At 38.3% G+C, this 14,614-nt stretch overlaps 2 protein-coding genes across 5 annotated transcripts in view; both read left to right on the top strand.

Annotated features, from left to right (window-relative positions):
* The window catches only part of CUBN (cubilin), a 145,526-nt gene extending 136,049 nt beyond the window's left edge, over positions 1–9,477 (top strand). For all 3 annotated transcript variants that reach the window (XM_027901601.1, XM_027901599.1, XM_027901598.1), the window contains 8 exons: positions 2,544–2,749; positions 3,599–3,761; positions 4,192–4,400; positions 5,070–5,217; positions 5,335–5,516; positions 6,629–6,794; positions 8,542–8,777; positions 9,159–9,477. In XM_027901601.1, coding sequence (XP_027757402.1) covers positions 2,544–2,749; positions 3,599–3,761; positions 4,192–4,400; positions 5,070–5,217; positions 5,335–5,516; positions 6,629–6,794; positions 8,542–8,777; positions 9,159–9,266 — 1,418 coding nt within the window. In that variant the 3' untranslated portion in view covers positions 9,267–9,477. The remainder of the gene's footprint in view (positions 1–2,543; positions 2,750–3,598; positions 3,762–4,191; positions 4,401–5,069; positions 5,218–5,334; positions 5,517–6,628; positions 6,795–8,541; positions 8,778–9,158) is intronic.
* A 2,650-nt stretch (positions 9,478–12,127) lies between these two features.
* The window catches only part of RSU1 (Ras suppressor protein 1), a 103,211-nt gene continuing 100,724 nt past the window's right edge, over positions 12,128–14,614 (top strand). The window contains exon 1 of one of the 2 annotated variants that reach the window (XR_003573233.1): positions 12,128–12,458. Coding sequence is in view for 1 of the 2 variants with exons in the window: in XM_027901611.1 (XP_027757412.1) it covers positions 12,441–12,458 (18 nt within the window). In the remaining variant the exon portion in view is untranslated. The remainder of the gene's footprint in view (positions 12,459–14,614) is intronic. The other variant, XM_027901611.1, reaches the window with a different exon arrangement.

Here is a 14,614-nt window from a genome sequence, read left to right as displayed (position 1 = left end):
AGTACTGTTTCTCTTAGCATAAGTTCCCTTCTGTTAAGCAGCTGTTTCTTCTTTTACTTGTGGGTGTTCCCTTGATCTGTACAGCTTCATTATTGTGTAACTTCTAGTGGTTGCAATCAGATGTAACATTGATCAGTACTGAAAAGCACCAAGATGGATAGATTTTTCAACAAGGGCTGCTCTTTATTTGTCTGGATGCAGGGCTACTTGATATCTGGTCAACTTTCAGTCTAGATGTTATTTATAATGTACTGTCCTGTAAGCATCTGACTCTACCGCAGCTGAGCATGGCAGGCACTGTGAGAAACCTCATCTTTATTAACTATAAATCACACTTTTAGTAATTTATCTGCCTTTAGAAGCTATTACTGGCTATACTATACTAGCTAGAATTAATTTTCTGATAATGGGAATTTGGCCTGCTTCTCTCTCTGTCAAGTCCATTTCATATGCTGTACACACACAGCTTACCCACATCTGTATTTTTTGTCATCTGAGCTGTCTTTATAGCTGCACAGCTAGCAGTGAAGTTCGCCTTTCCAAAGGTCCTGACACTTGATATTCAAAAAAGGGACAATCCAGTAGCACTGAGAGCCTTCCTGTTCTGTGGCTCTGTGGCAATTCCCTGACTCCTGCTGCTATGGTCTGACTGGCATCTCTGCAATTCTAACTTTAAAAAAGGTGAAGGGGAGCTTTGTAAGTGTCTGACCCATATATCAATCCAGACTCAATATTGCAGGGCTCGATAGCTATATTATGATATATGGCTGATGTTTATGTGCTTAATGTTATGTTTAGTTGACAGTGTTCAAAATGCTGAGAAGGAAATGGCTCCAACGAGATTGTTTCAGGGAGACTGAATAAATCATGCAGAAGGGTGAACAAACAAAAAAAATACAGTGAAACTGAACTCTTAGGGCTCAGGCACCCTCCTGTCTGACATTTTCCTCCTTCCTAGACTATTAGTAAGAAAGTGATTTATTGCTCACATTTCCCCTGCTGTTGTTCTCGCCTTCTGCAGTGGCACTGGAATGAACAATAACACTTTTCCAAGTTTCCAACTTCATTAACTGCCTGAAAAACTGGACTATAATCTACTAATTTCTGTCTTTTTTCACTTGGTAATAAGTCTCTTCTGATCATTTTTAGCTATAGCAAAAGCAGAAATCACGTGTTATTAAGATTTTGGGGTTAAGCAAACTTCTTTTCAGGGTGGGGTTTTTCCGGCCTTGGTTAGCAGAGCAGGATGACATTTAGCCTTAGTCACTCTGGTTTAACCATTGCAGTCTCCAAGGCAGGGCTCTCTCCAGCACTGGGTTACTGATGCAATCCTGATGCTTGGATGCTGACTTTTCCCCAGAGTGATCTTTTGTAATACTGTAGTTCAAGTAAGGCACAGTTTTATATGTCTGGAAATGTAACAGCATGTCAAGGTTAGGTCACTGAATGTGCCAGACAGGCATATTTTACACATGCAGATGAAATTCTGAAACTCCGCTCATGTTGCTCAGCCACAGCTGTACCTTCGTTTATTATCGAATGCTCATAAATGGATTTGCTGTGGGAGACAACAGGCTGCTTGCCATTACTGCCTTGCTCTGTGAAGTTTACAAACACTCTTTCTCAGATCCAAAACCAAGAGTATAAACCATAATTTTTTTTTAATTCCTGAGTTAAATAAATGGTCAGGAGACCCCATAGAGATTGGGGAAGGAAGTAAATAAATTGATCACACTTATTAGCCCAGTCTTACCCCTGGAAATGAAACTATTAAAAAAAAAAAAAAAGCCCTTCAGTAGTCTGTATTTTTTGCTTGTTTGTAATTCGATGCAATGAAGAGGTTCTGATCTCCCAATAACTGCTTTTTTCCCAAAGTTAAGTTCTTTCAATGTTACTGACATTATAGGGCTCAAATTTTCACAGCACGTAAGTCCAGAACTTAGCCCTGTCCGTGGGATTCAAATGAAAAGCAGCCTGTGTTTCAGAGGGCTTGTAAGTTCCCACCAAGCAAAATGCTTCCAGAAGTCCCTTTTAGCTAGATTCATGAATATGAGTCTGAGTCCCAGCGTCAGGTTGCCAAATTCAATCCCCCTAGGATGCCGTTGCATTGCCAAAATAAGAAACTTTATTTCATACCACATTTTCAAAATCAACAACCCAGTGCCCCCTACTGACCAAATATTCTCACCGGCCGGCAAAAATCCCCGTTGAAAGGCCTTCGGATCAATGCTCTTCTTTTTCATTTCTGTCCTTTGTCTTCTTACAGTCCCTTTAAAAAACCTCTTGCTATATTTTCAAAATAGATATTGTTTTTATACTCAACAGAAGACATAAGCCTTTCTTAATTCACTCTATGAAATCTAATTTGATTCTTATCTCTCTGTGTTGAAAGTCTTTTAATCATTGAGGTAGTCCTTGCAAGACAGGACAGTAAAAAACACTGTAGTACAGAAGAAAAAAAAAGCTGCTGGCTTAACCTTAAAGAGTTGAAGATTAAATAAATACCAATAATGACTTTTAAAAAGCTTCTTTGTCTTTAACAGGACCTCAGAATGGCTGTGGTGGTTACTTGACAGCTTCAGCTTACACCTTTGGCCCCCCAGTCTCCAATGTGACCAGAAGATATGAGAAAAATCTGGACTGCGTGTGGACCATAAGTGTACCTGTAAACAAACAGATCAACCTCACCTTCACTTCATTTGCGCTTGAAGCACAGACTGCTCACATTTGCCAATATGATTATGTCAAAGTAAGACAGCTGTGTATTTTAACAAGAAAATATCAGTGGGATACAATCCATTATCTTCTCCACGAGGCTAACTTAATTAATAGAAAATGGTCTTAAGAAGAAATTAAATTGCTTAATATAATTATTTTTTTTCATTGGGTTAAATTACTACTCCAGATGTCATTCTGCCTTTTTGGAAACCAATAAGAGTTTTAACATTGTTAGGGGGACATGCTTCTGGTCTTAGGCTCCCCATATAAATGAGTATTTATTTCACAGAATAGGAACAAAACAAAACTTAAATACTTTTAAAGTAAACTTACAGATTTGTTATCATATGCTTGAAAGATCTTGAATTCATAAAATTTTGGATATACACATCTTGATGCTCACTGCTTACCCACGGAAGCTATTTTCTTGGAGATGAGCATACAAAACATCAGATAGCAGAATGCTGCTAAACAATTTCCACCAAGGAGTGTTATAGATCCTGTTGAATATTAGACACTCTCAATGAAACCAGGAATACATCCTACATTTTGATGAATTAAATCAACCTTCCCACTGAAAAGTACTTTGAGTTTACATAAAGAAATCAGAAGGCCAAATTAAAATAGAATAGTTTTTTGATAGATTTGCTGAGATAGAACCAGAATGTTCTATAATGAGATTTACACTGTCCAACAGAATTAGTTAATATGGCAGTGAATAATTATGGTCATCAAGAACATCCTGTTAAAGCACAAGAGCACGTACTGCGCTTTCAAGTAAAAGAAATTGTAATGTCAGGAGAGGTCATGGAATTTTATTTCTCTTTCTTTATTTGTTGTGCCTAAACTACTAGTGGCTTATATACTCTTCTTCTTTCAGCTTTACGATGGAGATAATGAAAACAACAATTTAGTTGGCACATTCTGTGGATCTACAGTGCCAGCTCCTTTTCTTTCTACCCGTAATTCCTTGACTGTGAAATTTATCACAGACAGTTCTGTGGAAAGGGAAGGTTTCAATGCTACCTACGCCACAGTGGATCGTAAGTATACATATATACATATGCATACATATTGTTGTGATTCTTTTGTGGATATTTATATTTAAATATCAAAATTTGTTCTAGATATAGGGCTCAGGAAAGGACAAAAATAGTCCAAAGCACAGCATCTGTAAGCAGCTCTGCTAGACCCCAGTGCAATTCTCTTTGGTCTTGGCTGATTGAAAGGTGACTGTCAGTCTGGAGTGCAAAACAGAAATGCTCACAGATTGTTAACAAATAGGCAACAAACATTTATTTGAGTTTTATGACATATGTTGACAACATTAGCATGTATTTTACTTTCTTTCTCCTTCCAGAGACTCAGATGCAAATACAAAAGTATATCCACCAGTGTAGTTTTCCTCACAAAATATTTTTTTCAGTTTAAAAGATTTTCACTCTATGATGCATTTGTTCCTGTTCTACACAGGCCTGTGTGGAGGAATATATAATGCAACTTCTACATCCCTGACTGCAACATCTCCAAACTTTCCAAATGAGTATCCACCATTTACTCTCTGTACTTGGGTCATTGATGCCCCTCCTCAGCAGCAAGTCAGGATAGAGGTAGAGGCCTTCCACCTCCATTCCAGCCAGGACTGCTCTCAGAACTACCTAGAGCTCCAGGATTCACCAACAGTAAGAGATTTACAGATGATACCATTCCACATTCACATTCAGCTCTCTTCCCTCTTTGGAAAGAGAGGAGAAACCCGGCATTTGGTAACAGATTGATTGATGGTACTGTGTGAGAAGCACATCCAAAGTGTTACACACTGTGCCCCATTTAAGATGTGTTAACTGGTACACAGCCCTCATGGAAGCACACTGTGCACAGATTGAATTAGACCTGGGTAAGTGTTACACAGTTTTTCCCAGCTGCACCAAGTAACAGTTCTGCCAAACTTAATGCCCAGAAAATACTGGCCAACAGTGAGTTTCCATAAACTAATTGTACTTCCTTCCATTCAAGAACCATAGTAAAAATCACTACTCATGCCAAGAAGAGTGCTTGTGAAAAACATCAGGAAAAAAAAGCCCAACTGTTTATGTCCCTTATATTACATTATTCTAAAATTCCTTTCATTATTTCTCATTTTTGCATGAAAATAACTGTTACATTTGATATGTTTCTCATAATCATTCAACATAAAATGCTGACACATTATTAAGTGATTTCTGTGAGAACTTTGAAATACAATTGCATAATTGGTATAGAAGGTGTTGAGAGATTTATTTACCTCAAGTTCAGGAAGTAGAAAACTGAATTATATAATTAAGTAAATTGTGACATGTATTCAATTCCAGCACAGCCAAGGATCAGTCCATAGATTCTGCGGCACTGAAACTTTTCCAATCCCCAAATTTTATTCTTACGATCGCACTGCCATCGTGACATTCAAGTCAGATGAATATATGATTAATAATGGAGTCAGATTTTCCTATCAAGCTACAGGTAAGCTTGAAGAAATGTCAAAAAAAATCTATCTACTATTCCCTCTGTTTATGCCATACAGTGAAATGCAGTACAGAGATCTGAAATCCTTACATGTTTCTGGTTTTCTGTCTCAAGGTTGCAGCAGAGAGTATAATCAGCCATTTGGTTACCTGAAGAGCCCTGGCTGGCCTGGTCGTCACCCCAATAATATGGATTGTTCTATCATTCTACGAGCTCCCCCGAATCACACAATATCTCTCTTCTTCCATGCTTTCAGTTTGGAAGACAGTACCCACTGTTCACGTGATTTCCTAGAGGTATCAAGCAAGTATACATATTTCGTGGGCCTGTGTCAAAGTGTGCTGAATTCAAAGGATATTAATAAGCTCTGATCAAGTCTGAGCTGAACTGACATAAGGGACTAATTTATTGCTACAGTTTTATGGTGAAAGGTTCTCAAATCTTTGTTCACGAAGCCTAGCCATGATGATGGTGAAAGGTACTTAGGTGTTAAATTAAGAGGTTAAACAATACACACTATAGTACGTCCAAAACCAATGAATAAGTAGTTTCATTATTAGCTAACTCACCTTTACCTAGCTCTTGTTGAGGTTACTCAGTTAACAGAGCATCTGGAATAGTTTGCATTCAATATTAACCTTCGTGCATGAACAGAAGGCCATAAATGTGAGTGCTTTTGTTCCAGCAGTAGATTCCATCTGCTTGATATTTTTCTTTAAAAGATTTTTTTTTTCCTAAAAAAAAAAAGAGCTCTAATGACAAGTGTAGGATACTTGCAAAGGTACTTTGTGTCAATAAAATGCACATCCTTCTCCTATGCAATCTTCACTCCTTCTGGTCAGATGAGAAAAATCAGATACTTGTGGCAGAATCATTATTTAGTTCTCTTTTCATATCCTCTTTACTGTCTCAAGAAATGGATCTGAGGATCAGCATTATTGGAGCTCAGAAAAAAATCAAATTAAATCTGAGCTGTGTAATATGATCTGTGTCTTAATGTGACCAGGGAAAAGAGCGGTCTGCGGCATAAAGAATTAATCTTTTTATCTGGAATATTAACATTTCTTATGAAAAGTAAAACATAGGCTTGCAAGAGCACATCTTAGCTACTACTTAAGTAATTTTCTTTAGTCAGGAGATGTACCACACCGTAAAATTCAGCTGCCTGTTTCTGATGATACTTATTCTGTGCAATTACTTACAAAACTCAGACAGACTGGTTAATGGTCTCTTTTTCCTTCTATACAAGAATATATAATAGTGAAAATAACAGTATTAAAATAAGTAGTGACTTGAACGCATACCATAATTGTCATTTTATGTTGTGCTTGTATCACTGAATAATTGTACTGGTGTGTAACTGGCATAGGAATTTAATGCTGACAATGTTTTTTTTTGTCCCTTGAAGGTCAGAAATGGAAGTGATGTGCAATCACCACTACTTGGCAGGTTCTGTGGAAATACTGTACCCAGTCCCATCTTCCCTAAAAACCATGTTGTCTACCTTCGTTTCAAGAGTGATTTTTCAGGGGCTCATGATGGATATGAAATTACTTGGACTTCATCGTCAAGTGGTAAGGCTGTAGTTACAAAGTAATTCTACACAGAAGGAAAATGCAGCAATATGGAATTCTTCTCTTTTTGGACTTTGCCTCATCAACACTTTAGACCTTCCACAGAGGATGTAGTCCACCCTATTCATTCACTGGAGAGAGGTAGTTGCTCCTCAAGACCAGGGGGGTGAGATTCATTTTATGAGATGGAAGCAATTCCCTCTCTCTAATGCTGACTTTAGCAGCCTCAGAAGATGTAGTCCACTTAAGATGAAGATCAGCTTTTTTCACTGAGAGGTCAGAAAGTATCAGGAACTTCTACCTTGGAATCCACAGAGTGGCAGCAATGGTGGTGACTCAGCCTGCCTCATTAATAGTCCAGTTGTGATATGCCCTAGGATCCAGGCACTGCTAAGCCTGAAGAGGACTGAAATTTGTCCCAAGAAAATAAACTAAGTATAATGCTGTGTAATGACTATATCACAGACACACTCAAAAATGTCCTATGAAATGGCAATGAACAGTTGGGTAATAATTTATTCATGACACTGAGTTACTGGAGGTGGGAAAGCTTGTGGCCAGATGAAAAGCACTGTAGAATAAGCATAAAGTACTGAGTGGCCTAGTGATGGAAAGGCAGATAAAGCTCAGTTTAGGAAAGTTTCAATGAAAAATGTGGTCAAAAAGACAACCCTAACTTTACATTAAAAAATATTGGCACTGAATTGACTTTTAGTACTCAGCAACAAGATCTAATTGTTTCATGAAAAGAAAAGCTCACTGCTCACTAGGAGTCAAGTAGGCTGGCATGTGAAAGGAAGAGAGAAGAAATAGACAGACACTGTATAAATCCATAGTTCACACACAAAGTGAATGATGTGTACAGTTCTGGTCTTCTCCTCTTATAAAAAATCAGGATTAATGAAGGGCTTAACATAAAAAATAGCTTCTGTGTGAAGTATGCTGAAACTTTTTAATCAAGTTAAGAAACTGCTGGTGTCTATCAAATTGAGTGATATTGGATGATAACTAGCGATCAACTGTTCATTGACTTTTCCCATAGAAGAACTGGAAGCCATCAGATAAAGCCAGGAGTTAGCAGATTCAAAACAAACTAAACAAACCAGTTTTTGACATAGTATGCAGTTAGGCTGTGGAGCTCCTTTCCCATATGCTACAAATTTACATGGATTCAAAAAACTACCCACACAAATTCATGGAAGACATTTGATAAAGATCGAATAGAAAGATGCCACCTCTGAGAGCTGTTAGCTGAAAATTCTTGGACACTGTGAAAGTAATCTGGGGCATGACCTGCACATTCTTACCCTACAAACTTGCATTTTTCCCAGGTCATCTGCTTCTGCCTACTGTTGAAGATGGAATTTTTGTATAAATGGCCTTTAGTTTACTGAATACAACAATTTTCTCTGATTTGTTCTCTATATTTTTCTATCAGATGAGGATTCACTGCTTTTCATGCCAAAGAACAGTCAAAGAGAATTCATCTCTAGTTGAGTAGCTGGGAACTGAACTGACCAAGCACTTTGGTTTTTAATATTCAGTGATGCCCATTGCATATTTTTCTCAGGCTGCTGAAACTGGACCCTCAGTTTTGCCTCTTACTGGAATAGTGCTGTTATCCACATTAGTTGTTCCAGGTCACAGTGTCTCTGTTTTTCAGTGCTATTACCAATACTGTATAATGTATTAAATGATGTATTATCTTGTGAAGCCTTCTAGGCCAATTAACAATGTCTGCTTCCAGGATGTGGAGGAACATTATACGGCACCACTGGCTCATTTGCCAGTCCCAGCTACCCAGCAACTTACCCCAACAACACTGACTGTGAGTGGGCCCTTGCTGTGCCCCAGGGACGAATCGTCACAGTGAACTTTGACTTCATCAGCATCGATGACCCAGGGGATTGCAGCCGCAACTATCTGATCCTCTACAATGGGCCGGATGCCAGCTACCCCCCTGCCGGGCCCTACTGTGGGACGGTATGTGTTGTCTTCTGTCTGGGACCCTGTAAGGAGTTAAAATGATTACTTACTGTTCCATATACAAGACTGTTTCCTAATTCTGGTATGAATTCCACATGAGTGGAAGTGAAGGCGCAAAGCAAAGCACCTTAGAAGCCTTCCAATTCAGACCGTGCAGTGACATCTAGTGGGAGGTATCAAACTAGTTTGCTCTGTATTTAGTGATTTAAATAGTTACAATACCCCGGGAGAGAAATGCAGCAGCAGTGTCTACCACAGACCTGAGGCCTCTTTCAATCTATGATCCAATTTGTGCCTCAGTTTTAACACTCTCACTGGCTCTCCCAAACAATCTTGACTTTCTATAATGCTTTTCATTCTCCTTGTCTTTAATTTTAGGATACAAACATCGCTCCATTCACTGCTACATCTCATCAAGTCTATATAAAATTTCATGCTGAATATGTGACTTTACCATCAGGATTCCAGTTAAGCTGGACAAGCTAGAACACTGTTTATGAGAAATATATTACCATCCCTTGCTATACTGAAGAGACATTAGATCATAAAGGAGGTTTGAAAACCAGTGATGACAACTGCAGCTGAAGTAAGGACTTTTAAAAGTTACTGTAAGGGTTACCATCATGAATTTAGAATTCTGTAGAAAAAAAAAAAAGTGATCTCCTGTTGTACTGACAATAAACTATTATCTACCCAGCTGGGCAAAGGAGTTTTTGCAATATATTTTTTATATTCTTCTACATAATTTCAAAGTTTTACAATTAACACTATAAAAAGTGAATTAGCTGGGATAAAACTTAAACGTGAAATTCATAAGAGGACCAAAGATATGAAGTTGTCTTTATGTTGCTCTGAAGTTATGTGGTTTTGTCCCAAGCGCCCCTGAAAACATCAGATAAAGTTTTATTCAAATTGGATAAAATGAGAAATTGCAAAAAATGCCCCTGTCCTACAGCCTCTTACACAGATAACTGTGCTGAAGAACTTGCAGTAATATGTGCATTGGGTGTAAGAACCCCCCAGAATCAGTACTTGAGCATTCACTGAAGTTTAACACAGCAAGGACATGATGTGGTTCTAAATCTTAAACACATTAAGAAGTAATGTCAGGATCAGAGCCCTATGTTCAATATATACAAATATCTGCAGATATACTTATTGAGTTATATTTTCAAGCTTCCAAATCTATTTTACAACTGAATATGAAAAACTTCTGAGTCTTTTAGTAACTATGTCACTGTTTTAGTCAACTTGTAGGCAAGTTCCTATACATTTATGAAACAGATATAACTTCAGAATAGGGCATACACAGAAATATCAGTTAATCTTTGACTACAGTTAAATTTTCCCTTCCCTGGGCTAACACACATCAAACATAGAAGACGTTATTGACAGGGTATACAGGCTGTAGTTTCCTACCATGAAACATTCTTTGTCACAACCCAGAACGAATGACCAATTAATTTCCTGAATGTCAACTGTGATGGACAGGCAAGAGAAAGTTGCACCACGGCAAAGGAACACGAGCCTCATCAGAACTCTCACTTCACAAGTATTACAAAGAGTCATTCACAGTGAAAGCAATTCCTTAATGTGATTATAGCAATAATTAATTATGAAATGACAATAAAGTATAAATGCAGCTTTAACAAAATTAAGGAACTCTTCAAAGATTTTCCAGTGAAGGTCAAAAAGCCACCATTCCACAAACACACAAAACTTTATAGCAGCTGAGCAGCCATTCTGGTTAAAATAAAATGTAGAAAAAAGAAAGCAGACAAAAAGGACAAGATACAAAATAAAACTCAAAATCCTCTGCTGATAAGTTAGAAAAAGAGAAACTTGTTAACTCCCACTGGCCAACAGAATGAGATGTAAGCCAGCATTTTAAAATTGTACAAGGACTAAGAAAAACTGAGCCTATGTCCAGCTGATAATCCTGCTAACATGCCTAAGTATAAAATGGAAAAAGGAGAAATAACTGGTTTGGGATCAAACTGGGACACATCTGTCCTGCTGAGCTGCTAGCAAAACAGAAAATTCCTCTAATAAGGGAAGACATAAAAGACCATAACATCAAACGAAAACTTTTCAGTTTAGTAGTCCAGAAAACTTTTGCTCAGAGTCCACTTCCAAGCTGATGTCATATTTGCAATCAAAGGATGATGCAATCTTTGTCCATACTGTTTATTAAAACCCACTACAGGGGATAGCAAGCAGTAAAGAAAGAAACATCTGAACTGCCTGGAGATGAAGCCACAAAATAAATTTTAAAGACAGCAATGTGTAAGTCACTCCAAGTGCAATCAAGCATAGACTGAGTTATTTGCCTACGGAGATAAGGAGGTCTGTGTTTCTTCCTTGTGGATGGCTGCATCACAGAGCTATGAATGTCTGTTTTGGCTCTGACTTTCCTATAAATCACCGTGGATTTGGCACAGTTGGTGCAGGGGAGAGAATCCCCTCCGTATCTGGTTGCTGTCACTTACTCCTAGATGGATGCAATGGAAATGTCCGATTTTAGGCAAGAATTGGCTTGAGAAGAATGTTGTCCTTTTCTGCATTTCTGTTCCAGCCTGGAGCACAGCTTGCCTGGAAGCCACAGATGAGAGGGAAGGGTATGTGTCTCCAAACAACTCCCTGCCACTACAGGCAGTGGTACATTGATTGCTCTTGTTAAAAGTGGATCAGTCCTGTCAGAAATGAGTTCTCACATTAAACCTTGGCCTTGCCGTGAGTGTGACAGAGCATAAACTGACAAACAGAAACCTGTGCACGGTTTTAATGAATGAAGTTCATTAGTAGATTTTTGAGACTGGTCTCAGTCACCTATGATACAGTTTAAGGACTCAAAGTTCCCCGAGGACACCCCAGTCCCTGTGCTTGCTGCACTGGGGCTCGCCTCCTGCTGGCTTTGGGACTGGTATGCAGACATGATCTGGTGGCCTGTGATGTGCATGAGGCCATTCTGGTAACACAACCTTTGGCCTTAAGCTCTAGAGGGGAACTCGAGCTAAACTGATGACTTTGCTGAAATCTGTACTTCAAAAAGACTGATTCCACTAAGAAAAAAAAGCATGTTTCACTTTAAAGCAGATAAAATGCTATTGGACATTTTTTGATATGATAAATACTTGCTCTTGGCAAGACCTTTGGTCACAATATCAAATTTTATAGAATCATTGAACTTCTGCAGAATAAAAGACTGAAGAGCACTATGAATGGGAGGAAAAGAAATTTTTAAGGTTTTTTTAGTCTAACAATAATTGGCTTGCATCTTTAAATATTAGATTTGTGCATCTTTAAATGTTAGAAATATTCAATACTCGTGCATAATTTAATTTACAAATTAGTAAAATGCATGAGGTTATTTAGAGAAAAAAAAAAAAAAAAAAAGAAAGTCCAGCAGAGAATTTGTGCTCATGAAGACTGTTGAATGAAGCTCCTGGTACAAGGTTCAATTGATCTAGCCCAACTGACTCGCCAAAAATAGTCAAAGTCTAAAATTAGAGTAAATTATCAAACCCATTCTTTTAAAATAACAGGAACAAAGTAACCCACTGCTGTCCTCTAACATTTTATATGAGGAACCACGACAGAAATACCAACTGCAGAAGTATTAAATTGGAGGTCCTTAGAGGAGAGAGCTAGTGCTAAGCCATGTTTCTATCTTGGAAGGTAAGGAGTAATTTAAAACACTTGCTTTAAAATGAATGCACAGCAAACGCAAACAGGAAGAACTAAACAGATAATTTAAAAAGAATTATTCCATGAAACTTCTATGTGCTTTTTGCAGTATAGAGTTCAAAAGACTAAATTTGTGTTTAATAGGATGTATAGCTTCATCTCACAATGCTGCCATGAATGTCTTTGCTTTTATGTCTGTGCACACATCGCTGTTTTATAGATAATGTCATTGTTGTGAATGCTGCATGCCCATATTATAATACCTGCACAGCTACAACCTCTCCCTGTCAATGACAGATAATGAAGTGCATATTTTCACTTCCAAGAGCCTGCATGTTTTCATTTTACATGTAAATCTTCTTCTGGATGTTAGTATAGATATTTATTCTTATATAAAGGTAATTGTGTGAGGCAGTTACATATGAATGGTAAGCCCTCTGAAGACCAAGATTGAAGAATAAGAAATAAAAGGTCCGTAACAGTGTTTTTAATTGACTTTCACATGTGACAGGGCTATTCTTTATAAACAACAAATAACAAGTAATACCACAATGAGATATTGTTAGGACTATAATTACTTGAAGTAAGGGAGACAGAAGATATTCAGCTAAAATGCTAGAAATCATGGTGCTGGTTAATTTAAAACATTAGCTAATTTTATTTAAATTTACAAAGCAGTTTTGACTGAAAAACAGTTTTCAATTGGTTCATAAAGCAAAGGAGGAGGTGTCTAAGTTTCCCATAATAACTCAGGATAAGTGTCCTAGGCACCAGAATTAACATATTTAGCATAATTATTTTTTGTCAACTGCCGAACTAAAACTACAGAATTATTTTGCAGTCCTAACTGAAATGAAATGCAACAAAAATTCATAGGATTAACTACTGTTCATAATACAGAATCACTGCAAAAATACAGGGTTACTAACAAGTAAATGTTTAAAATGTTCATTAAATGATAATTAAAATAGAGGCCAAATTTTGCTTCTATAAGGAAAAGATCAGCAAAATAAATATTGCGTGCCAGTTATCACACTTACTTAGTGTAATGTTGATGGATACATTTGTAGTAGCAGTGCCCATAACTACACAACTGGTTTTGCAGGGCCATGTTGCTGTTGTATTGCTGTGAGCACACGCCAACCCTGCATTAATGTTGTCCATTATCATTGTTTTTCTTGGAGGAGAAAAAAGATAAAAATAGAATAATAGTGCAAAACCTCATTTCCTTGGTTGGAAGAACTATCTAGGACAGCGAGAGCAAGGGCGGGGACAGAGCCACTGATCCCCTTGCTGCTTCCCAGTACAGTGAGAGGAAGCAGTGGGAGGCACATCCAGCACTCATTGCCTGATCAGAGCAGGCTAGGAGCACTTTTGCAGGGGCAACTTTTCCCTCCTCTGACCACTACAGGGCAGCAGCATCTCTGCCACACAGTCCTGGCCATATATCTACCTCATAGTCACCTACTTTAGCCTGCTGTCCTAAGGACAGAAGGCATATGCCAGTCTTTGCAAAGAATTCAGGCATCTGCTCATCTCACATTTAAGCCAAGTGACAGATTTAGAACAAATCTGACAGATAGCAAAGACATTTTGTAGTTGTTTCATAAGCAAAAAATCAGTAGCTTGATGGCCTAAATTGGAAAAGCGTGTACTGTGAGCTCAGGCAATGCACATGTAGGGAGGGCTCCACTGGCCAGTCCCCAGGCACATGCTGACCAGCCTCTAGCAGGGGGTATACAGAGAAAGCTAAGGATATTTGGGGCCAAAGGGGTTACAGAAGAACTTGATGTACTGGGAAGAGGTGGTGGGGGATAAGAGAGGGGACACTGGGTTACTGCAGTGGCATAGGCCCCCTGCAGGAAGTGACTCTTCACGAGTTTGACTGCTGAAGGGACAATGGGAATAATTTTTCATGACCAAGGAATGACCCAACCCTTGGACAGTGTGGTTTGTGTACCTTCTTTCCCACTCCTTCTCAGACAACTGGTACTTAGTACTCCACGAGACACTGAGAAACTTTAAAAGCAAAGCTTGACAGCAACTCCTCTGCCAAATCCAGTACAGACCTGACTGGGGTAAGGATTTGTGCACTTACTCAGACAAAAGGTTTGCTCAACCAGGAACCAAAGGAGGTTGCATAGAAG

The sequence above is a fragment of the Empidonax traillii genome, unplaced genomic scaffold (assembly GCF_003031625.1).
Source record: "Empidonax traillii isolate 1590-97213 ecotype Southwest subspecies unplaced genomic scaffold, ASM303162v1 scaffold801:size538433, whole genome shotgun sequence".
Taxonomy (NCBI): domain Eukaryota; kingdom Metazoa; phylum Chordata; class Aves; order Passeriformes; family Tyrannidae; genus Empidonax; species Empidonax traillii.
Note: the sequence above shows the minus strand (reverse complement) of the source record. Positions and strands in the feature narration are given on the sequence as shown.